The sequence below is a fragment of the Gigantopelta aegis genome, unplaced genomic scaffold (genome assembly GCF_016097555.1).
Source record: "Gigantopelta aegis isolate Gae_Host unplaced genomic scaffold, Gae_host_genome ctg3287_pilon_pilon:::debris, whole genome shotgun sequence".
In the NCBI taxonomy this organism is placed as follows: Eukaryota; Metazoa; Mollusca; class Gastropoda; order Neomphalida; family Peltospiridae; genus Gigantopelta; species Gigantopelta aegis.
Genome location: NW_024533265.1, coordinates 4,750 through 29,444, shown reverse-complemented (window position 1 = coordinate 29,444; position 24,695 = coordinate 4,750). Strand labels below are relative to the sequence as shown.

Here is a 24,695-nt window from a genome sequence, read left to right as displayed (position 1 = left end):
TACAAATACAGGTACAGTCATGTTTGTGTTTCCTTCCTCAGACAGTGTATTTTTTTAATACTGATATTTCTTTGATGTGCCTGTTAAGGTCTTCATAATCTAGGGGTCAATCAAGTGCATGTGTTTTAATGGCATTCTTTAAAGGGGTAGAGGTACTCTGACTATCTTTGTTGTCTCTACATATATACCTGAGTACACACACCCAACTGAAAGTAAATATCTTCAGGAGTTTTATTTTTAAACATTTTGTTGTTTAATATGACATATTGCATTTGTACAAAACTATATGCAATATATATGCTTTTTGAGGTGTACATTATATTAGGTTGCACTGTAGAAACAACAGTTTCAGTGAGGTTGTCAGTTTATGTCAGAATACACCAGATCCTGGTTGTCATAAAGACACATAGCTGGACACTTTTTGAAAAATGTATGTTAACAGTATAGGTAGTACTAAACCAAATAACTTCCGGCTGGGTCAAAGTTCGAGGTGCACCAAACTTTTGATAGAGAAGTGAACACCACAAGTCCTGTGATTGGTTATAAATGTGAGTGTGTTGGTTGTTAAAAATAATAGTTTCATCTGGGTAAAAAAAAAGTGCAATTTTATTTCATCTAGTACCAATGTGTCAAGTAGCCTTGTGCTTGAAACATGTATGGGGTACCTGTAAAAAAAAGTACTCGAATTTTGTGCGAAACTAGGGTAGTCATAGACGCTACACGTTATCTCAGAAACGAGCAGCTTGACCCCCATTTTTTTCTGATTCACTTTAAGTGTAAGGGGTGGTAATATTTATATCCGTGGCGTTTATGTCGGTTGATACGTTGCAGGTAGGAGTTTTAGCCACATATGTTACTATTGTCGTCTATGGTATTTGATTTGGCAGTATACACCCTATAGCGTTTGGCAATTAAGTTATTTCGGATACAGTGTTCAGTAATTGTATAGAGATTAACAGGGGATCATAATGAACATTAAAAATATACAGTGTTCAGTATTTATATAGAGATAACGGGATCATAATGAACATTAAAAATATACAGTGTTCAGTATTTATATAGAACGACCTCAATTTTATTTTACATCTTTTTAATCCCCTACCGGTGCAATTGGAGGGGACTATAGGTTTCATCTCCATCCGTCTGTCTGTCTGTCCCACATATAATTTTCGAGACTTTTTTTTGTATAGCTTCATCATGTACAATTACAGATAAAGTTTTAACTGTCATGGAGATTTATCTATTTTTGACAGTTATGGTCCTTGAATTTAGGAGATAATTAAATTTGTTGGGCCCAGTAGGGATGTATTACTTTAACAGTACCCTAAATATGCTTGTTCACAACTAGTTTTCTAGTTGTGGTAAATTTTAATTTTTACTGATTGCTCAGAATGTAAACCCTAAATGTTGAATGAAAATTCTGCAAAAAAATTAAATACTAGTACATTTAGTGCTTAAGTCAAGAAGTAGTATTGTTTAACCAACAACAGTTGAGATACATGTTTAATATTTCATTTAGGTCCATTGACAAATCTTATTTTCAAGGGTAGGGTGTTTGAAAGTAAGCATTAATAAGATTAAAGTGTGTTCCAGCGGAGTCATTAAAAACAACTTCAACTGATTATTTTGCAGATATTGATCTGAAGGAAGCCAGTAAATTCTTTGCCACAAAGTTTTCTTGTGGATCCTCAGTGACCGCAGCAGAAGATGAGATTGTGGTTCAAGGCGACGTTAAAGACGACCTCTGGGATATTTTACTGGAAACATGGTCACAGGTACGAAACAGAGTGAAAAATAAACATCTCACTTTAATAATTTATTCTGTACCCATCTCACACAAATAACCAGATATGTTAATTTGCTGTAGTCTGTCTATTTTACACATAGCAAAATTAATTGCAGCTGGAAAGTGAGAGGGTAATTTTACTTTTTATTTTAAAGTGGCTAGTCTGGGTATTGGAGATGTACATGTCACATTAGTCTGCATGGCACAAAAGTCTGTGCATGTTAATTACGTATGTATATGTATGCAAGATATGGTCTGGACAAGGATTTATTGTTATGTGCAGTAGACCATGAAAAGTGGATCATAATGACCTAGTAATAATACACGACAAACTGCCATCCCAAGGTGTTCCTACATGTGAGGTTTGATGGACCTGTATGCATCTGTATGCAAGATATGGATGGACAGATGGACGGACAACGCCATACCATAATACGACCCATCATAGACTGACATGCATCATATCCATTCTACTAGTATATATGACAACCCTAATCCTAGGATTAATATCAGTACCAAATCAATATTTTAAAAGTTCCGCTTTTTTTTTCATAGCCCACTTTCATGTCAGTCTTCAGAAATCTGACAAAGACCATCAAGAAATTAGATCATAGATGTACACCACTAAAACTAAATGCAATGCATTCATTGTATTCCTCTGATAAACACTGGATTGGGGGGGGGGGGGGGATGGATGCACCTGCAGACTATAGGTTAGTATACATGTAAGTGTTCTGATGCACAACCGATTTAGATAGATATCCACTAGAGGTAAAAAAAAGTATAATGTAAAAGACAAAAATAATCTCTGAAGAGAATCTGAAAGAAAAGTAGTAACACAATAAACCAATGACTTGGAAAACCATAAACAGGAAACTTGAAAATGCCATAATGGAACAGACTAAAAGGGAATGGCAAATCTCAAAGATCATGATTTCCTAGAAAATGTGGACCTTTACAAGAACAATGGACATCTTTGTGCATGGAGGGGCGGGACGTAGCATTCGCTTGATGCGCGGTCGATCTGGGATCGATCCCCGTCAGTGGGCCCATTGGACTATTTCTCGCTACAGCCAGTGCACCACAACTGGTATACCAAAGGACAAATTGCACAGAAGATCGTTTAATTCCCATCAGTCACTTTACAACTTACACAGAAGCTATGCTTTTCTTCCACCATTCTAGTATTTACTTCCACTGGTCACTTTATAAATTACATAGGTCTGTTTGTTTTACAAAATATATACTTTTTACTTCCACCAGTCACTTGATAAGTACTTGTAGTTGGGGTTTTTACTTCTACATTTACCAATCACTTAACACACTAATCAGACTTCAGACTTTTCTCTCTCATTTCTGTCTGTAGATTTAGAAACCTGAAATAAGAGAAAATAAAAGATGAAGCAGACCCTTCAGAAGCATCACCATTGGAAATATATTATATGTGAGATCAATTCCATTCAAGAGAATTAACATGCACATTCAGAGCAAACTGTTGTAGTGCATGCTTGTCCTGGGCACAGGTGCTGGCCTCGGCTGGTTCCTCTGTCTAGGACAAGAAAGGGTTTGGGTGGGTAGGAGGGGGGACCGCCTGCACTGGCAGATGCAAGGGAGCACCAGCAGCCTGACCGGAGCCGGTAACAGGCAGACGGTGGTATGGTGCTATAGAATTTGGAATGTCCCGTAGGATTATGCCAAAGAGAATAGGTGCGCATTTTGTTGAAGAAAGTTAGGCGCATTTTTGAATAGTCGGCCAAAAGGTAAAGATAGGGAGCTAGTATAGTTTTGGAATTTAGTAAGCCGAGAATAGCTCATTAATTAGACCTAGCTGATGTTGATGTCTCCCTAGGTTGCCCATAAGGGCCTTTAAAAAGGCCTGATCTATTCCGATTGTGGCATGACAACCCAATGCGTGAGTTCACACAGCAGACCATTTATAATACTGACCACTGACATACCTGTTGATCTTCTTATCAAGCCAAGCACGATGTTTCAGTTTCCACACCCAGGTCTTAGGTAACGCAGCCAGGCCAAGTTTACACCCCAACAGGGCCCCAGCTACTGCACAGTTTGTGTCTGCATCACCAGCCTGATTAAATAAAATAATGACAAACAATTATAGAAGGCCAACCAATCAACAATTTGCTTTACCACTGGGCTACATCCCACCCCTCACATGCTACTAAGGTTGACGACATAACTGATGGTAGTTTTTATTACTGTCATTTTTTTGTATTTAAACTTAATATTTTGTCTAAAATTATGAAAAATAAAAACATATCAACCTGTAAATGGCTTTGTCTGCTCAATATAGAACTTGGAACAATTTTCACAGGAGTCGAGGTAAGTTTTTATTTTAATGTGGCAAAGTATTGTAATAATATAGATAATTCTGAATTTGAATGATGTCAGTATTCACACGACGTCACTTGTCATCTCCTTACAATAACAACAAACTGGTTACATGGCATTTCCATTGTTTCAATGCTGGAAAATTCCAATGCCAAATTGCTATTGAATTGGGTTTTTTTTTGACAATTACCAAAATATTGGACTATGTTTGAAGAAAACCATATAATTTGAAAATTGTACAATTTACTAAATATGGATTTGAAGTGAAATTACAGCAAGATATGCTATATGCGACAAATGTGTGGATACATATGTATATATGTGCATTTATTGTGTTCGTTAGTGTATTATTAGTTGCAATGTGTTTCATAGTGTAGATGTAACTTTGAAGTATGTGATGGTTTACTGGTTTGTTTGCACCAACACCTCAATTAAAACTATTACTCTATGCACTCTAGGAATAAAAGGGGAAAAAGACTTCATTGTGGAACCATAAATGCCAGTCATATGGTTAACATGTAACTAAAAAAGACTGAAGGACTGATTGTATACATGTATTAATTGTTTGTGATTTTATGATATTAAATGTTTTATGTTAAAAGAAAAGTCTTGTTGTTGCTGAGCAGACCTAGTTGTGTCATTCTGTGACACTATATTTATTGTCTACGAAACAAGGATGTGAAAAGTGACTGTCATCGACCTTAGATAAAAAGTACAGTAGAATCTCATTGGGTCAAACTTGGAAGGGTCGAATACACTGCAACACTGAAACCAAAAATGAAGCTCGAGTTACTTACATGATGTTGACCTACTGGTTAGATCGAACTACCCGAAGGGTCGGAACACTTTTTCTAGCCCCAACGGTGTTTGAGCCAACAGGATTCAACTATATTTTACAATGGTATAAACAGAATTTATCTTTTAAAATTCAGTCTTATTCAATGATGTGCAAACGTTCCTTCATAACAAATTCCTCACCTCCATAACAAGACACTGGGTGGCTTTCCTGAAATCCTTCTGCTTCAAGGCCCAAAAGCCTGACCCCAAACATTTGTATGTGTAACCAATCTTCCTACTTCCTTCTAGCTTAAGGTCAGAAAGATTCTCACATGTCATATACTTCCTTAGTTCTTGTTTCTGAATGCGAGAGAAGTAAAAGTTAACACGGCTCAGTACTTTTAATAAAACAAGTCTTGAACAATCATAAATGGTAAGCCTTGTAAGACAGATTGCAGTTTACTACAGGTGCTATAATAAATGGATGGCAAAATATGTTCAGGTGGTGCTGTGAAAGGCATTAGTTGAGTTTGTCGTGAAATCTCTTGAGATTGTTGTCTGTTAGTGGAATTCTGAAGAGTTATATACATTTCCTAATACACATACTTTATACTTTAAAGTTAAATCAAATTGAAAAGAAACATTGGTACTACACATGCTGGTATCTATTACCTCTTCCTCAGTTTCCAAACATTTGCTAGCCATTTCGTAGCTGTCCTCGATGATTTCTTTCACTTTGTACGTGCCCTTCCATTTTACATGCCGCTCACCTCTCTTTAACATCAAACTAATTGCCGTTACCACGGCTACACAGGAAGCTTGACACCTGTAAACAAGTTTGTAATATTTTTGTAATATTTTATTGTAGTGTTTCAGAAATATTTCTTTCATTTAATGACAATAAAAAGGTGTATCTATAAAATAAATGAAATTATTTTAAAATGTCAAAACTAAATGTTCTTTTGTTATGTAATATAAACGATCCCTTGTTACCAACAGAAAAATGTGTCACAATTCAATAGCCGATGATTAATTAATTAATGTGCTCTGGTGCTATCTTTGAACAAATGTTCTAGTGTTATCTTTAAACAAAACTCCAGTAATTGTTTGTTGATATGTATGACATTTGTAGTATTTAAATTGCCCAGTCTTCTGTTTATGAACAATCCCTTGTTGCATTTCGGTAGGTGGCAGTGAGACATTTTGTTCTTTGAATCAATCATTGAACTAACCATATGTTAAACACCAAATTGTAAGTTTACCGGCCTCGGTGGTGTCATCGTTAAGCCGCCAGACATAAGGCTGGTATGTACAGGGTTCGTAGCCCGGTACCGGCCTCGGTGGTGTCGTCGTTAAGCCGCCGGACATAAGGCTGGTATGTACAGGGTTCGTAGCCCGGTACCGGCCTCGGTGGTGTCGTCGTTAAGCCGCCAGACATAAGGCTGGTATGTACAGGGTTCGTAGCCCGGTACCGGCCTCGGTGGTGTCATCGTTAAGCCGCCAGACATAAGGCTGGTATGTACAGGGTTCGTAGCCCGGTACCGGCTCCCACCCAGTGTCAGTTTTAACGACTCAATGGATAGGTGTAAGACCACTACACCCTCTTCTCTCTCACTAACCACTAACCACTAAACCACTGTCCTGGACACACAGCCCAGATAGCTGAAGTGTGTGCCCAGGACAATGTGCTTGAACCTTAATTCAATATAAGCACATGTGCTGGGGTGTTGTTAACAAATATTCCTTTCCTTTTGATCACTTTAAACATAGGCTGATTAAATGAAAATTCCAGAATCTGGATAACCACATTTATTCATATTAGGGGTCTTCCAAAGTTTTCAACATTTTCAAGTTCGTACAAAGCGTATGATGGGGGAGGGGGGCTGTCAGTTATGTACGACTTTTATCGTTTTAATAAAATGATGATTTCCCAGCCCCAAGGATTGAAAGAAACCACAATGTTTAGTACTGTCAATCTCGCTCTCGGTCTCAGATGGCTTTGGTCCGGCATTTTGAACCAACCACCAACTTAATATCCCAAAATCCTTTGCGCCAAAAATACCGGATGCAGGCAATAATTCAAGCATGGCAAGCCATAGTTGTATAGATTTATATGCAGATGTGTTAAAATATGTATCTAGGTTGCCTACTATTCACAAAACGCCAAACCATCTATACGAACATTTTATTAATGCATATGTGTTCGTGAACGAGCATGCAGGACGTCAAAAAACTGTAAAATGTGCGCAAACTGAATGGAAAGCAGCTCGAAAAACGAGCAACGAAGGTGTGTTGGATCAGCTTGTTTCAGCCATTTTCGACATGGCGAAAGAGAAGATGAAAAAGAAACCTGGAGCCGCTACAATTTTGTCCTCCTTTAAAACAAAACCAAAGGTTAAAGATTATGTATTTAGATATATTTAGGAACGATAACGGCAATAGAACGGTACCCAATACCCTTCCCCACAATATCACGTGACATCATGGATTTAAACAAAGGCATTTTAGTGATTTCTATTTTCTAGTTCTGGCCAAATGTTTAATCATGGTTAATAGTGAATTTTGAAAATCACTGATACGAAGGCTAGTGGGGGGTTTTCTTCAAGAAGAGGTTTGTTTTGTTTAACGACACTACTAGAGCACATTGATTTATTAATCATTGGCTATTGGACGTCACACATTTGTTCAGTGTGACACATAGTCAGATGAAACCCGCTACATTTTTCCATTAGTAGCAAGGGATCGTTTATACTTAATGGTCACTGGGATGGCAAGAATCATGGTGGTCATCAAGTCACATCTGTAGCCTGTAAGCATTGTGACATGCCAAAAAACTACATCAGGTACTATAATGACCACTTGGATGTAAAACGGATATTTGATTCCAGTCTCCGGCAAATAAAACAGGATCCGGTCTTGTCTGAGAAACTGGATGAATGGAAGTTCCTTGTCCATCACATAGATAGGAGGATAGGGTACGTATCTTTCAAGCGAGGGAGTTGTGCGAATTCGTCTTGCATACGTCTTTTGAAACCTCTCACTGCAGTGAAGGTGTGCGGACTCTCCTTGGATGAATCCTTGCACATTCCACCCATCACACTGGATTCAGATCACCCAGACCACTTCAAAACATTCATTGTGTGCAACTAACAAATATGACAGCCCTGAACAGCACTTCACAGCATCTCAAAATGGATCCTGCCTTAAATGCAGATACATGTTCACATCCAGTGCAGACCAAACCCGCCACACCTTGCTTGTCCATGGAGGAAAACGAGGAAATAATGACAATAAAAACAATGGAGAAAAAACACACCAGTGCCCTGTATGCAGTATGTTGTTTCCCACGAGATACCAACTTCAGAAACAGCAGCAAAAAGGAAGGCTTTCTAATTCCAAGATGTGAATATTTACTGTAAAATTGCCTGGATCCATGACTGAATGCCTGTGATGACATATGACCATAGTGTTTTCACCTTCTGACACACACACTATGCCCGCACATGGCATGACTTCAGTGATTTATGAATGATGACATTTTAATTTAATTCTGAACAAATTTTAATAAATTTCTACATGTTCCATATTCTTGTTTTTATGTCTGTGGTTAGTCCTATAATCTAGATCAATCTCATGTCCCATGATAAAATGTTGATATGTACTACTTTGGGGGGGAGGGGGTCTGGAAAAGTAGTACTCTTTGTACTACTGTGAAAATGTTGAAAACTTTGGATGACCCCTTAGCATTACTGCCAAACAGCTATATAGGGTTGCAAACGAATCACTAGACAATTTTACATGGATATTGTGTGCAGAATTCTATACTATTCTATAATAATTGCTGATACAACTTCCTGGGTCCTGTTGACCACCTGTCCTCTGTTTCCACCCTGGATAGAAGGTAGGCTTTTTTGTAATAGGGAAAGGTGAATAATAAAAAAATTGTGGGTAGAGTGATGGAAACACATGGTAGAACAGTTTCAGACCAGCTCATTTTGCTCGAATATCTCTTATCATTTTTGTTCCAGCACTGGGGTGGGTGGGGGCAGTTGCTTATCTACTTTATAAAGTATCTACCTTGGGTCATAATGTGTTGTTTTACAGATGTTCACAGTGTTAGCAACAACAGCATCTGTGTTCCAGTACTGGTGAATTCCGAGAATTGACGTCCTCATCACAGCACCATTAGGAGCAATAGTTTTACCACTGGCCTCCCACACTTCTCTAGCTGCCTACAAGTACCAAACACTAGAGAATAGTGTAAAACTTGTGAGGTATTAGTCATTCTATTATCAATCACAATATATTTACCACTGAACTGCCACACTTCTCTAGCTGCCTACAAGTACCACAAATTAGAGAATAGTGTAAAACTTATGAGGTATTAGTAATTTTACTGACAGCCTGTGATACAAAAACCCTTTCAGACTGAGCCTGTAATACAAATTCAAGGCCAGGGGTGGGAAGTAGCCCAATGGTAAAGCTCTCGCTTGATGCAGTCAGACGACTCCTGTTGGTGGGCCCATTGGGCTATTTTTTGTTCCAGCCAGTGCACCACAACTGATATATATAAGGTTGTGGTATGTATTATCCTGTCTGTGGGATAGTCCATATAAAAAAAAACCTTCCTACTAATGGAAAAATGTAATAGGTTTCCTGTCTAAAACTATATATCAAAATTGCCAAATGTTTCACATCCAATGGCCAATGATAAATAAATCAATGTGCTCTAGTGGTATCGTTAAACAAAAAACCTTCAAATTATAACTTTATGACCAAGCATACTCATGAAAATACGCAACAATCGGAGTGTTAAACAAATCTGAAGGCCAAAATATGGCTCATTCTTAGCTCAATCAAATATCCAAAAGGCATTGATTGCTAGGTTACAGTATATTTTCATATAAATTATCCAAGATTACAGTCTTTATGAAAAAAGAATCACCTTGTGTGGGTCAGTTCTGTAGTCCTTATGTTGCAACACATTATATGTTGTCGCACCAATGCCCATTCCACCATTATCGCCTAGCTCTGGAAAACCATTGTCCATCCAAAATAAAAGTTTTTCTCCAAAATCAGTGTTTACAATCTGAAAATAGTATATTCTAAATAACGCATTTCAAATATTTTTCTGCAAAATCAATACGGGTATTTATAACTTGAAAAAAGTATATTCTAAATAAGACATTTTAGAGACTCCACTGAGGGCACCGGCTGGGATGGGTAAAGAACCCAATCAGAGACTCCACAGAGGGCACCGGCTGTGATGGGTAAAGAACCAAGTCAGAGACTCCACTGAAGACACCGGGTGTGATGGGTAAAGAACCCAGTCAGAGACTCCACCGAGGGCACCGGCTGTGATGGGTAAAGAACCAAGTCAGAGACTCCACCAAGAGCACCGACTGGGATGGGTCAAGAACTAAGTCAGAGACTCCACCGAGGGCACCGGCTGGGATGGGTAAAGAACCAAGTCAGAGACTCCAATGAAGACACTGGCTGGGATGGGAAAAGAACCCAGTCAGAGACTCCACTGAGGGCACCGGCTGTGATGGGTAAAGAACCAAGACAGAGACTCCACCGAGGGCACCGGCTGGGATGGGTAAAGAACCCAGTCAGACTCCAATGAGGGCACTGGCTGTGATGGGTAAAGAACCCAGTCAGAGACTCCACTGAGGGCATCAGCTGTGATGAGTAAAGAACCCAGTCAGAGACTCCAGTGAGGGCTCCGGCTGGGATGGTTAAAGAACCAAGTCAGAGACTCCACTGAGGACACCGGCTGTGATGGGTAAAGAAACAAGTCAGAGACTCCAGTGAGGGCAATGGATGGAATGGGTAAAGAATCCAATGAGGGTTAGTTTGCTGTGTGCATCCGCTCAAACACTCTCTCCCATGGAATTAGCAGCCAGTGTTTCTGCCAGCAGGGTAAAAGGGTAAAATTACGTACCCAAAAATAATTCTATGGTAAAATTACATACCCAAAATAAATGGCACCATACAGTCCATATCAGTCTCACACTTTGGGGTTTTAAGTCTTCAACAAAGACTTGGAGAAAAACTACGTCCTTTGTTGAAACAATACATTCTCTTGAACAAATATAGAAAGTGAAAAGAAGTCAATCATGTACAACTGGGTCACGAAATGTGCATGCACCGATAACAATCTGCGCACTGGAACGAAACTGTGCAACAATGGCTTAAAGTGTATACATTAGACAAAACGGAACCTAGCATCGACTGAAACGGCACCAAAATCTATGACTAAAATGGAAACAAGTTTTTTTTTTATGTCTCCTCCCCCCCCCCCCATAAATAAATAAATTAAAAAATAAAATAAAAACATGTTTATAATTATGCTTTTGTCTTCCTGGAGTGCTTAATACATTATCGGTAGTAATTTCATTAAATGAATCCATAATTAATACAAGTAGCACTTGTTGTAGGTTATGTAAGATCAACTTTGTATATTTGTGAAAAATGTTGTATTAATATATTTAATTTATACATGTGCTTACAAATTTTCTATCATTTGTTTATATGTGAAATGTATTTTATCTTGATGGGCGAGTTGGGTTTTCTTAAGTTCATAAAAAGAACAAATAAAATGAAACTAATGACACAAATGCAATGTATTGATGCTGTAAACCTTTTTGTTGTTACTTTTATGATGTTAATAGGTTATAGGACATGTAAATAAAATATGTACGAGCCATGAATGTGAGGGGTTGAATATCACACGCAAAGAGCATATGGGAGGGAGGGGGTTCATGACATCATCAAAATGTACCAGTGTAACTGGTCTGGGTTAGGGTAAAATAAAAAATAAAAATGAAGTTTGTTTAAAACGTCAACTAATTGTACAACGGTGTAGATCTGCACAAGAGAGGGCAGGATGGGTATTTATGAATGGTTCCTGTTTATTATATGCAATAATAAGAATATGTTTAAAAGGTAGGTTACCGTTTTAACCATACTGAACCAATACTTTGAGGTACGTTTTTGTCAAATCGGTTCCGTTTTCGCAAACGAAAATGGTTAGTTTTTTGTAGTGGTTCCTTTTTAACCTGATCCCATTTGCTAAATTTCAGCCAACTGTTTGTGGTTTACGTGAAACAGAATGACCTTTTCGAGAACAGTCAAAATAGTTCAGGAAAGTTTCCATCATTCGCTCTCGCTGAACACAACCTACTTCATGTATTTCCTGCTGACTGTTACATTCGTCTTTCATTCTCCTACAAAACATGGAAAATATCACCATGAGCTGGCCCGGATTTCAGACTCCAAATGCCGGGAAATCGCTTCTCAAGACATCAACAAATCAATTTTATTATTTTTTTTTGGGGGGGGGGGGGGGGGGGGGTAGAGAGGGTTCCCAGAAACCTCTCCTAATAAGGCACCTTTGGCTCCCATGGCAGTCTTCGCCTGCCAGCTCCGCGATCACAAACTCATAACTACGTACCCAATTGGTATTTTTCTGGCGGAAACCCTGGCAATCGGTCGGCCAGTAAAAGTACAAACCTGGCCATCACTGTTGAGCAGTGACTGCAGAATGAGGATCATCTGGTCCGAATCGTCTGTCCAGTCTCCTTCCTGCCACCGTGTCCGGTGCATGTCGGGACACAGAGACTTGTGCTCAAACTCCAGACTCTTCCACACCTTACCGTAGTACTGAAATAAAGGGGGGGGGGGGGGGGAGGTTAATGAGTGATACCTTACAATAGTACTGAAATAAATGTGGGTTTTTTAATGAGTGATGCATTACATTACAATAGTACTGAAATAAAGGGGTTTTTTTTTAATGAGTGATACATTACAATAGTACTGAAATAAATGTGGGGTTTTTTAATGAGTGATACATTACAATAGTACTGAAATAAATCTGGGTTTTTATAATGAATAATACTTTACAATAGTACTGAAATAAATGTGGGTTTTTTTAATGAGTGATACATTACAATAGTACTGAAATAAATGTGGGGGTTTTAATTAGTGATACCTTATCGTAGTACTGAAATAAATGTGGGCTTTTTAATGAGTGATACATTATCGTAGTACTGAAATAAATGTGTGGGGTTTTAATTAGTGATACCTTATCATAGTACTGAAATAAATGTGGGCTTTTTAATGAGTGATACCTTATCGTAGTACTGAAATAAATGTGTGGTGTTTTAATGAGTGATACCTTGCCATAGTACTGAAATAAATGTGGGGTTTTAATGAGTGATACCTTACCATAGTACTGAAATAAATGTGAGGTTTTAATGAGTGATACCTTATCATAGTACTGAAATAAATGTGGGGGGTTTTAATGAGTGATACCTTACCATAGTACTGAAATAAATGTGGGGTTTTAATGAGTGATATCTTACCATAGTACTGAATTAAAGGTGAGGTTTTAATGAGTGATACCTTGCCATAGTACTGAAATGAATGTGGGGTTTTAATGAGTGATATCTTACCATAGTACTGAAATAAATGTGTGGGGTTTTAATGAGTGATACCTTATCGTAGTACTGAAATAAATGTGGGGGTTTTAATGAGTGATACCTTATCGTAGTACTGAAATAAATGTGGGTTTTTTTAATGAGGGATACCTTACCATAGTACTGAAATAAATGTGGGGTTTTAATGAGTGATACCTTACCATAGTACTGAAATAAATGTAGGGGGTTTTAATGAGTGATACCTTATCGTAGTACTGAAATAAATGTAGGGGTTTTAATGAGTGATACCTTATCGTAGTACTGAAATAAATGTGAGGTTTTAATGAGTGATACCTTACCATAGTACTGAAATAAATGTGAGGTTTTAATGAGTGATACCTTGCCATAGTACTGAAATAAATGTGGGGTTTTAATGAGTGATACCTTACCATAGTACTGAAATAAATGTGTGGGGTTTTAATGAGTGATACCTTACCATAGTACTGAAATAAATGTGTGGGGTTTTAATGAGTGATACCTTACCATAGTACTGAAATAAATGTGAGCTTTTAATGAGTGATACCTTACCATAGTACTGAAATAAATGTGTGGGGTTTTAATGAGTGATATCTTATCATAGTACTGAAATAAATGTGAGCTTTTAATGAGTGATACCTTACCATAGTACTGAAATAAATGTGTGGGGTTTTAATGAGTGATACCTTATCATAGTACTGAAATAAATGTGTGGGGTTTTAATGAGTGATACCTTACCATAGTACTGAAATAAATGTGGGGGTTTTAATGAGTGATACCTTATCATAGTACTGAAATAAATGTGGGGTTTTAATGAGTGATACCTTATCATAGTACTGAAATAAATGTGTGGGGGTTTAATGAGTGATACCTTATCATAGTACTGAAATAAATGTGTGGGGGTTTTAATGAGTGATACCTTACCATAGTACTGAAATAAATGTGGGCTTTTAATGAGTGATACCTTACCATAGTACTGAAATAAATGTAGGGGTTTTAATGAGTGATACCTTATCGTAGTAATGAAATAAATGTAGGGGTTTTAATGAGTGATACCTTACCATAGTACTGAAATAAATGTGGGCTTTTAATGAGTGATACCTTACCATAGTACTGAAATAAATGTAGGGGTTTTTAATGAGTGATACCTTACCATAGTACTGAAATAAATGTGGGCTTTTAATGAGTGATACCTTACCATAGTACTGAAATAAATGTAGGGGGTTTTAATGAGTGATACCTTATCGTAGTAATGAAATAAATGTAGGGGTTTTAATGAGTGATACCTTACCCTAGACTTAAATAAATGTGGGGGTTTTATTGAGTGATACCTTATCGTAGTAATGAAATAAATGTGTGGGGTTTTAATGAGTGATACCTTATCGTAGTAATGAAATAAATGTAGGGGTTTTAATGAGTGATACCTTATCGTAGTACTGAAATAAATGTAGGGGTTTTAATGAGTGATACCTTATCGTAGTACTGAAATAAATGTAGGGGTTTTAACAAGTGACATTTCTAGAACACTAGAAGTAGATAATTCTGACATATAAAAAAGGGGATGCATCATACAAAATGGCATCTACATTATTTATAAAAAAAAACCTTGAACAGATATTATATATATGGTCCTCAAAAAACAATCAAGCTAGTACATCCCCAAAACTAAAGTCCAAACCAAATTGTTAAGAACTAAAATTTGGTCGAGACATCAATCGTGAAAAAAAAAACCCTTACAGTGACACAGATTCCACATACAAGACTAACGATGTCATCCATATAGACTTCGCTGAGATTGTATATGACAAAATACATGCAGGTTTCTGTCATCTGCAATTTTGCTTGTCTATGGAATACTCTTCAAAAGGGGTTAGTATGGGAGCCAGGTCGATTTATCTATGTCGGAGAGTCAGGAAGGTTTGAACATTGATTCTTAATTAAAAATATATGTAGATTTCAGATCTGCAACTCTTACTTGCCTAAACCTGTACGTTAATTGGGAATTTGTATACTTTTAATGGTACGTCAAGGTCAATTTGTGTTCGATCTGCAGCTACCCCAAAACAACAGTCCATGGGACAGACTCCAAATTTCAGTTATAGAGGAGATTGAACTCTTTAAAAAAGTTTTTTGTGATGCTACATATCCAAACTTTCCATTTTGATTTGCTGGATTTTTATAATTGGTCAATTTGACGTACATTTTCAAGGTCAAATGAAGGTCATTGTTTGTGAATATATAATATGCTGTAAATGACACAAATCATTGGTTTCTTTTCATTCTTACCAATAATATTGATCAATAATGGTCATATTATGACTTTGGTTTATAGATATATTCATTACACATCTAGTAGGGGTGCTTCCTTATTGAAATTATCAGGGGCAGATCCATAATTTAACGAAATATAGGAAATTATTACCTCTACATTTTGGGGCATGATTTGTTAGAAATGGGTACCAATGCTTACTGAGGTCTGTACATGGTATGGTTTATGGTGAGGGTAGGTTCCGACACAAAGGTGACCTTTAAAGGTCATTTTGGGGGTCATTTAAGGTCATTTAGGGTCAAATTAGTGGAAGTTAAGTTTTTTTTTTTTTTTTATCTTTGTGAGTAAGCCTATTTACAAATATGCTACCTAAAGGTTTTTTTTTTATAAATATGATTATAATGGATTATTATATATTATAATTTACATGCAAAATATAGGGAAACTAATTGATATAAAAATCAACTGATCTCAAAATTATGTCTCTCTGGGGCAGATCCAGAATTTAATCAAAGGGGATAATTTCATTGTGTGCATGGTTTGTTAGCAATGGGTACCCATGCTTAGTGAGGTTTTTACATGGTGAGTGTAGGTACAATTTATGGCGAGGGAGGTACGCATGCAAATTGACTCTTAAGGGGTCATTTAAGGTCATTTAGGGTCATATTAGGAAACAATTAGTTTTTTTACATTTTTCTGATCTTTGCGAGTAGTGCTTTTTACAAATATGCTACTTAAAGTTTGCTTTTCATAAATAGATCATAATGGATCATTATATATTACAATTTACATGCAAACTATAGGAAAACATGATATAAAAATCAACAGTTACTGATCTCGAAATTATGTGTTTACTAATGTTGAAAACATATGTTTAGAAATAATTTGTCGCGTGAGAGCTAAAATGTCGTAAGTGGCAGATACGACCAAAAATGTATTTTTTTTGCATATTCAGAATCGCCATCCGCGATTACATATTGTCACAAAAAATCGTACCTGTGTATCTAATTGCATCGCCTATACAGAAAGATTTAAATGGTCGTAAGTGAATCACATATACCCATTTGCACGAAAATAGACGTAACTGACACATATGACTTTCCTCCAATTTGCTTGCTGTCCATTATGTGAACACGACTGGTTGTGTGTGGTAGATACACCCTTTTTAAATACAGTTTGTTATATAATTATATCTGACATAGGTCGTATGTGTCAAATACGACACATATGTATTCTTTGTTATCGGTCTGTGATAGAAATTACAAATGCGAAGTACAATAGAGCATGCATTATGTCAATATTTTTATGTGCTTGAATCCTAAAAATAATATGACTTTTGTCGTGAGAACCCGGTCTATTTAAGGAGAACATTTGATACTGCATGCAACGAACCATTTGAAAACAGACAAAATTGGTGTCTGTATATATAAATAGGAATTGCAGTCATATTAATGTTTGTATTGTTTGCTATTTTATGTGCACCATAATTATAATAATAAACATGTTTTGGTGAATTTTCTTGAAAAAGAAATATCTATTTTGAAATGTTTTTAAAGTGAAGCAAAGTTTCCAACATGTAATTTGTATCTGTAGATACAATTTTAATTCATAATAATATTGTATGTGGCATATACGACCAAAGTGCAAACATAATCACACTGATATTGGATGTACATGTATTTAATTATATGTTACGGGGATCAAGTTCCGCCTTTCAGCTGCCTTTGAAGATCTACAGGATTGCTCTAATGTAGGCATTATGGATTAACAATATTGCACATACAAACATCATTGTAAGTTATCCAGGACAAAGTCCAGTAACAAAAGACCGTGTAATCAGACGTAAGGTTACAAGGCGAATAAAGTGAATGTGGCCTCAACATAAACAATAGCAAGATCTATGAACTTTGATTAACTTTACAGTTAACAAATATTTGCAACAGAATATCCCTGTCCTGAGTCAGACCCCGATGCTATCGGAGGCCGGACTCTGGATAGGCATGTTCGAAACCCTAGTGGTATATGGACTATGGGCACGTTAAACCAGTTACTAAGCTAAGCTAAGCAACACACACCAAAACATTAGCACAACATAGCACACACAACAGAAGCTGAACATGACATAGCACAGACAACATAAGCTGAACATGACATGGCACACACAACAGGATATGAACATAACATAGCTCACACAACAGGATCTGAACATGATATATAGCATACACAACATATCTTGGCACATCAATGAAAACAAGACCTGGACATAACATAGCAAAAAGCTGAACATGAGAAAATAATCACCACAGAAATGAACGTGACATAGCACTTGCAACAATTTATTTGTTTGTTTTGTTTAACAACACCACTAGAGCACATTGATTAATTAATCATCGGCTATTGGATGTCAAACATTTGGTAATTATGACTCATAGTCATCAGAGGAAACCCGCTACATTTTTCCTAATGCAGAATGGTATCTTTTATGTGCACTTCCCCACAGACAGGACAGCACATACCACGGCCTTTATCCAGTCACTTGCGACAGAACCTGAACATGACATAGCACTCACAACAGAACCTGAACATAATAGAGAACTCATAACAAAACCTGAACATGACGTGGTACACACAACAGAACCTGAACGTGACATAGTACACACAACAGAACCTGAAGAAGAACATGACAAAACACACATACAACATACCATGATCATGACATAGCACACACAAGAGAACTTGAACATGACATATCACTCACAACAGACGCAGAAAATAATTTAGCACACACAACAGAAACCGGAGGATTGATCACTTAACACTCAACAAAACAACTGGACACACAACAGAACCCGGAGAGATTACCAAATACATAATAAAACCAGGAATGTGCACTGAACACACAACAGAACCCGGAGAGTACACACAACAGAACCCGGAGAGTACACCCAACACACAACAGAACCTGGCAAGATCCCTGAAAACACAATAGAACCTGGAGAGATCAGTGGACACACAACAGAATCTGGAGAGGTCATTGAACACACAGTATAACCTGGAGAGATCATTAGACACACAACAGAACCCGGAGAGTACACCCAATGCACAGCAGAAGCTGTAGGGTTCACTTAATATAACCTGGAGAGAATCCTGCATACTCAACTGGTGGACATGGTATAGTGTTCACTACTTCTGGACACAATACACACCCTCATTGGAAATGTAAACCCTATATCCTTTGAACGAGCTTCACTTGAACCCAGTGTATCCCAAACCAATAAGCTGCTGAACATAATTTCTTCATTAAAGGATACCAGTTTCAGTTTGCTTAACTATTCTGGTTTGTCTGTTGCACTAGCTGATAAACCAGGTATTCTTGAAACTAGTGAAGTATACCCTGAGGCAGCAGAACCAGGAACTATCTGCAAAAGGACTCCCATGGTGCAAAGAACACGGAAAGAACACTGCACACAACATGACATCAGCTTTTCTGATGACTCATCAGGAACGAATACTTGCCTAGAAAAAGAGGGTTTGTATGGACAAGTCGTCTGATTCTGATGCACCATCATCAACCAATGAACATGGAGCACAACCACCACAGTGTTTCTGTCAGATAGAACTTTTTTGGCATGACTCTAATGGAATTGAATGCAACCATACCCAACAGAGATATTGGGGGTCCTCCCTCAGAAAGAAAATGGGTTAAGTTTAGGGTTAGGATTAAGAAAATCATACAGTAATGATAAGAGTAATTAATTTTGTCAAAAAATTGACTTAAAAAAAAAATTCTGCAAACATATTTACTTATGGTACCATACCCATTTTACCCTCTGGCAGAAACTCTGCACCAGATAAGGTCACACAAAATCAGGGGTGGGTCAAAGAAAACAAGGATTTCACGAGTCAGAGTAGGTTTTTTTTTGCATTATTATTTTGTTCAATTGGTGATTTTATTTATCATATTATTATTAACAAAAGTAAAATAACTTTTTTTCACGTAATATTTTGTTTAAGCGGTCATTTTATTAATATATACTTCTACTTGTATTCCTTTTTGAATGATTGCTTCTAAATATTTTCTATTTACTAGCTTTCTCCTTTTTAAAAATAAATATGTGATTTGCAAAACTGAAATGTTTTAGAAGTGATGGTTCTTTCAAAATAAATATTTAAATCTACTTGATATACTGTTGGTCGTAAATGACGCATTTAATTTAATCATGAATAACTGTCGTAACTACAACTATTTAAGCAAATAACTAAAATACCTTATATACTATAAATACCGCAAATATACAAAGAAATTGTAAATATGTTCAGCTTTCATTGTCATTAAAACAAATTCCTTCATTATCTCGGCTTTTTAAAAATGAATTTTGATGCACTTACATCCTTCTGTCTCTCACGCGATGAATTAATGGTAGCTTTATTAGAAATGGGTACCCATGCTTATTGATGTTTATACAAAGTAAGACTTTAAAAACAATAAACCAACCCCTGCATCATAAATCACAAAATGTCTGTATGTTTTGATTCATCAATAAATTCACAACAGAAACCAAAATAGTCCTGATTAATATTTCCCACTCATGGTCCTAATTTAACTTTCTCAAAATCAACTTGTCCTGTAGAACAATTATCTTTCCATTTCTACTTGTCTTATCTGAAAGATGCTAGTTCCACCCAACAATTGTTTTTAAAACACAACCAATACCTGATTTGTATCTGTTTAGGAAGCAAAACATCTGCTTGATTAATAACAAAATGGTAAAATATATTACAACATTAAATTCACACAAAAATTCAATTTTATAAATATATTGTTGTTTTTAGTTATCCTGAAGGACAAGCTGTTAAAACAATACACACATTCAGAACTAATATTTAAAATTCAACTTACAATTTTAGCGTCTCGTTTGCTAAGGAATTCAGTAAGCAGTCCAATAGTATCACCTACACAGTTCCCATAAATAGTTGCTTTGATTCGGTCTTCAGTCTGAAAGTTTACATTAAAATTAAGTTTAAGTGATCTAGAAAATTTTGTTCCTTAATCATAGTGGCACATATGACATGATAGAAAATATCCAGTGCTATTATGATTCTAGTTAAAAGATAGAGCTATTTGGGGTCAGTTGACGCTAATAAAGATGGGGGGGGGGGGGGGGGGGGGGGAATGTAGGCACCCTATGCTACAATTCATAAAAATAGAACACCTACAATTTACCTTTATTTAGTACAAAGAATAACTACTAACATGTTTATTATCCTCTATTTTAAAGTTAAAGTTTGCTTTTGTTTAATGACACCACTAGAGCACATTGATTAATCAATCATTGGCTATTGGATGTCACACATTTGGAAATTCTGACACATGGTCATCAGAGGAAACCCACTACATTTTCCTTAATGCAGCATGGGATCTTTTATATGCACTTTTCCACAGACAGAAAAGCACATACCACAGCCTTAGAAACATGTGGATAACAGTTTAGACACCCTCTGGTAAAATTCCTGCACAAGCGCCTGGATAACTAAAAACATATTTTGTGGACAATAATTTCTACACAAAAAATGTATTTATGATGTAATTTTTATATTTTCAAAGGTTGTTAATCAAAAACATATTTCAGTGGCAGCAAACTCAGGACAGTCCCTTTAATATTTGAAGTAAGAAACTATAAGTTATAGTTACATCATCCTTTTCCGAGAGATTTGTCTAGTTAGACCACGGTTTTTGCGGCCGTCGAGTGTAATGACCGAGGGCGTAGCCCGAGATCTATTACACCTGTCACTCAACGGCCCCAATAACCGTGGTCTAACAAGACAAATCTCGAGTGATGGATGAGGTAACTAGCTTGTACCACGCCCCCATTACCACGCCTTCACGATAAAATGTCACCAAGAAGTTTTACAAATTAATTCTAGCGGGTACATTTCACCTTGCTTTGTAGTCCGAATTGGACGTGCAAATGTGTGGGTTTTTGCAATTTAATGGGTCTGCCTTGGACTACTTGCTTCGATTAGCCTATACGGGGAAACATGTCGGGAATACTAATTCATCTGACATTACAGGCGCAGATAGGCCTACAAGGAGAGAGCGCTGCGTAACCCCTCCTCGAAATTTGAAGTGCCCCGGAAAAAAAAAAATGTTTAGCAGGTGAATACAATGTATTTATTGGGGTTTTTTAGTGGTGAACGTAATATCTTGCTCAGCTTGATAATTACCCTGTAGATAATATATATGCTAGTGAATTTTGGCAACAGCTTAGCTATGATTTTATATTGAGGGATACCCATATGTGGGGAGGGTACCCACATTGTCTTTGAGTCATGTATATAATTATATATAATATATATTTAACAGGTAATTGGGGGGGGGGGGGGGGGGGGGGGGAGGTACTTTTTAAGACTTACACAGGGCCCACGGAGTGTATTTGAAAATGGGGTCGGGGTTGGGGCGATTGTCTGTGGATGAAACTACATGCATCTGTGGGCCCGGGCATACTTCCCCGCGAAAATATTGAATTTTAAGTGTTCAAATACATTTAAAGCCTTCTGAACAGTGTAACATGGAAAAGTGGGTGGTGTGCCATGACCCCTTACTATAGGCGTCCTTTTTAACGCTGTTAACCTCAATACAGGAGGTGTTCTTTTTAAATTTTGCAACTGATGAAGTAATATATTGGAAAATGATGCGAAACTATATAATTTTTATAAGTTGGGTTTTTTTTAATGAAAATAATTGTTTTATATTTACAGATTTATATTGTAACTTTATTACTAATGTTAGTGAAAGTGATACTTTTTAAAACAATGTTCAAATTTACTTCCTGCTTAACTATATGTGACCTGTAGGCCTAACATTCTTCATCCATTCAGCAACCGCTAAAATTTAGGTCAGACACGCCCGTGGTCTAACTATGGGATACACCACGGGTAAAATCAAAGGGACCAACACCAAAGCGTGGTACAAGAAGTATTAATCAATGTTTCTAAACGATTCTGTAGCTTTAAAACTACATTCCCTGGAATATTTTTATTATTTAAGCATATAGAACAGAAAATCCAATTACGTTTGGTGCATATATGACGCCGCACTCCGCATTGGTTTCACTACGCTGGCTTATCCAAGTCAAAAACAAAGCCAGTATTTTGAAAGTGGGACACTTTTGACGGGCTCGTACCGATCTCGGTTTTCATTGGCTTATCACAAATATAGAATTCCCCAACAAGAGATCACGTGAGATTTCACAATTTTTTTACAAATTTAACTGTCTTGATTGAGGGGTCATCTCATATCTCCAAAACATATTTATATCCATAGAGGTATGGTACAACGCCTTTCCAGGTGTCGGTGAGTGGGGGATTTGCCTTGAAATTTTTACAGTGGCCAGCTGTTGGCATACGCGTTACATGTAAGGGGGTGTTACTAATTACGTAATGCTCTAGGGGAAGAGGGTACTGTGTTCGATTTACGTAACATTTTTGAAGACTATGCTATTTTTATTCATTAGACCTAAAAGGTGTTTTTTGGAAATGCGCGGTCAGTCTAGGATCGGCGGGTATACAAAAAGACCATGGTATGTGATATCCTGTCTGTGGGATGGTATATATAAACGATCCCTTGCTAAAAAAAAAAAAAAGGCGCGTGTGCAGGGATTTCATCGGGGTTGGGGTTATAGACTGTGTTGAGCAAAGTATGCTCCCCCCAAAAATACATTTCGATTTTTTTTAAGCTTGGGCAAGCCAATACCCTCCCCCTGCACATGCACCCGATTCCTCTCTAAGATTATATGTCAAAATTACCAAATGTTAGACATCCAACAGCAGATGGAAGGAAGGATAGGATATGTTTTATTTAACGACGCACTCAACAGATTTTATTTACGGTTGTATGGGGTCGGATGATTATTAAATCAATATGCTTTATCTTTGATGTCGTTAAACACCCCCCCCCCCCCCCCCAACTTTACCCTTTACAAACGAAATAATATTTATTTGAATTTGTCGATTTTAACACGTAAAATTAAGAAGTTAAAACGTTCATCGTCTACTTTAGTATATTTTATTTTTAAAATATATACATGATTAATGTGTTACTAGTATACAAACAAAACTTTGTAAGTTCTACTAACACTTTATTATTTATAAAATATCAATTCTGAAAGAGGAAGGTATGACTGTCGATAATACGTTGTCAATATCAAACCGGTTTTAACTAAAGACTAGTACCGTATCCTCAACCGAACGTCCTTCGTACAGCGCAAGATTTCTCTTTTAATTTTTTGAGACGAACCCTACAATTTGAAATCAGCAAACGCACGTGTTAACTGAAACTGACAACAGGCTGTCGTTTGTGCTTTGCCGAGCTATGGCGGCACAGGGGACGAATCAAGCCTGTACGTTTGACGATATCCGTTCATAGCGAACACACACGACTTTTTTAAAAGTGCATTTGAGCTTGTATTTCACATTTGTACATGATGTTATAATATGGTAACCAGAGAATGTAACTTTAATGAAACAATTTGGATCGATACAAAAGGTTTGTATAAGTCAAAGTATTCTGTTATGGAAAAACAAAAATATACACAGACTGAGCCAATTTATGCGAAAGTTGAACATGAAAGAGAATATTTTTATTACAAAACCGACTCTGCTAACAATATCACATACTATGTTTAAGTTCTTGGACTCTTACCTCGAAGTTTTTCATCATCGCCATGTTTTAGATGTTTCCGGTTATCAGATGAGAACACTCGAGTGGTTGTTGACGACTTCGTACAAAACAGCCGTCTACCAGCGAGAAACGTCACGTTCTTCGGGCAGCGGAGAAATCACTTTAGGGACGGTCCATAAATGTCAATGGTTTTCATAATCCTAACAATGTTAGGATTGGGTTTGACCCCCTCCCCCTCCCCCTCCCCCTCCCCCCCCCCAATCCTAACATAAAAACATTGATATAATGTGTACTACAAGATGACCTTTATGAACAGATTATACGTGTTGGCTTACATATGGTTTACATATTTACTGGTTGATATAAAACATTAAC

General features: G+C 37.0%; 1 protein-coding gene across 1 annotated transcript; it reads right to left on the bottom strand.

The window, feature by feature from the left end:
• Nucleotides 1-1,803: 1,803 nt before the first annotated feature.
• On the bottom strand, nucleotides 1,804-24,461 carry LOC121392029 (ADP-ribosylarginine hydrolase Tri1-like). The gene is made up of 9 exons (XM_041523434.1): nucleotides 24,342-24,461; nucleotides 20,541-20,636; nucleotides 12,431-12,580; nucleotides 9,861-10,004; nucleotides 8,993-9,147; nucleotides 5,588-5,741; nucleotides 5,117-5,275; nucleotides 3,745-3,875; nucleotides 1,804-3,162 (listed from the first exon to the last, which is right to left on the bottom strand). Exons 1-9 carry the CDS (start codon nucleotides 24,363-24,365, stop codon nucleotides 3,111-3,113), a joined length of 1,065 nt encoding a protein of 354 aa, XP_041379368.1. The 5' UTR covers nucleotides 24,366-24,461; the 3' UTR covers nucleotides 1,804-3,110.
• Nucleotides 24,462-24,695: the final 234 nt, after the last annotated feature.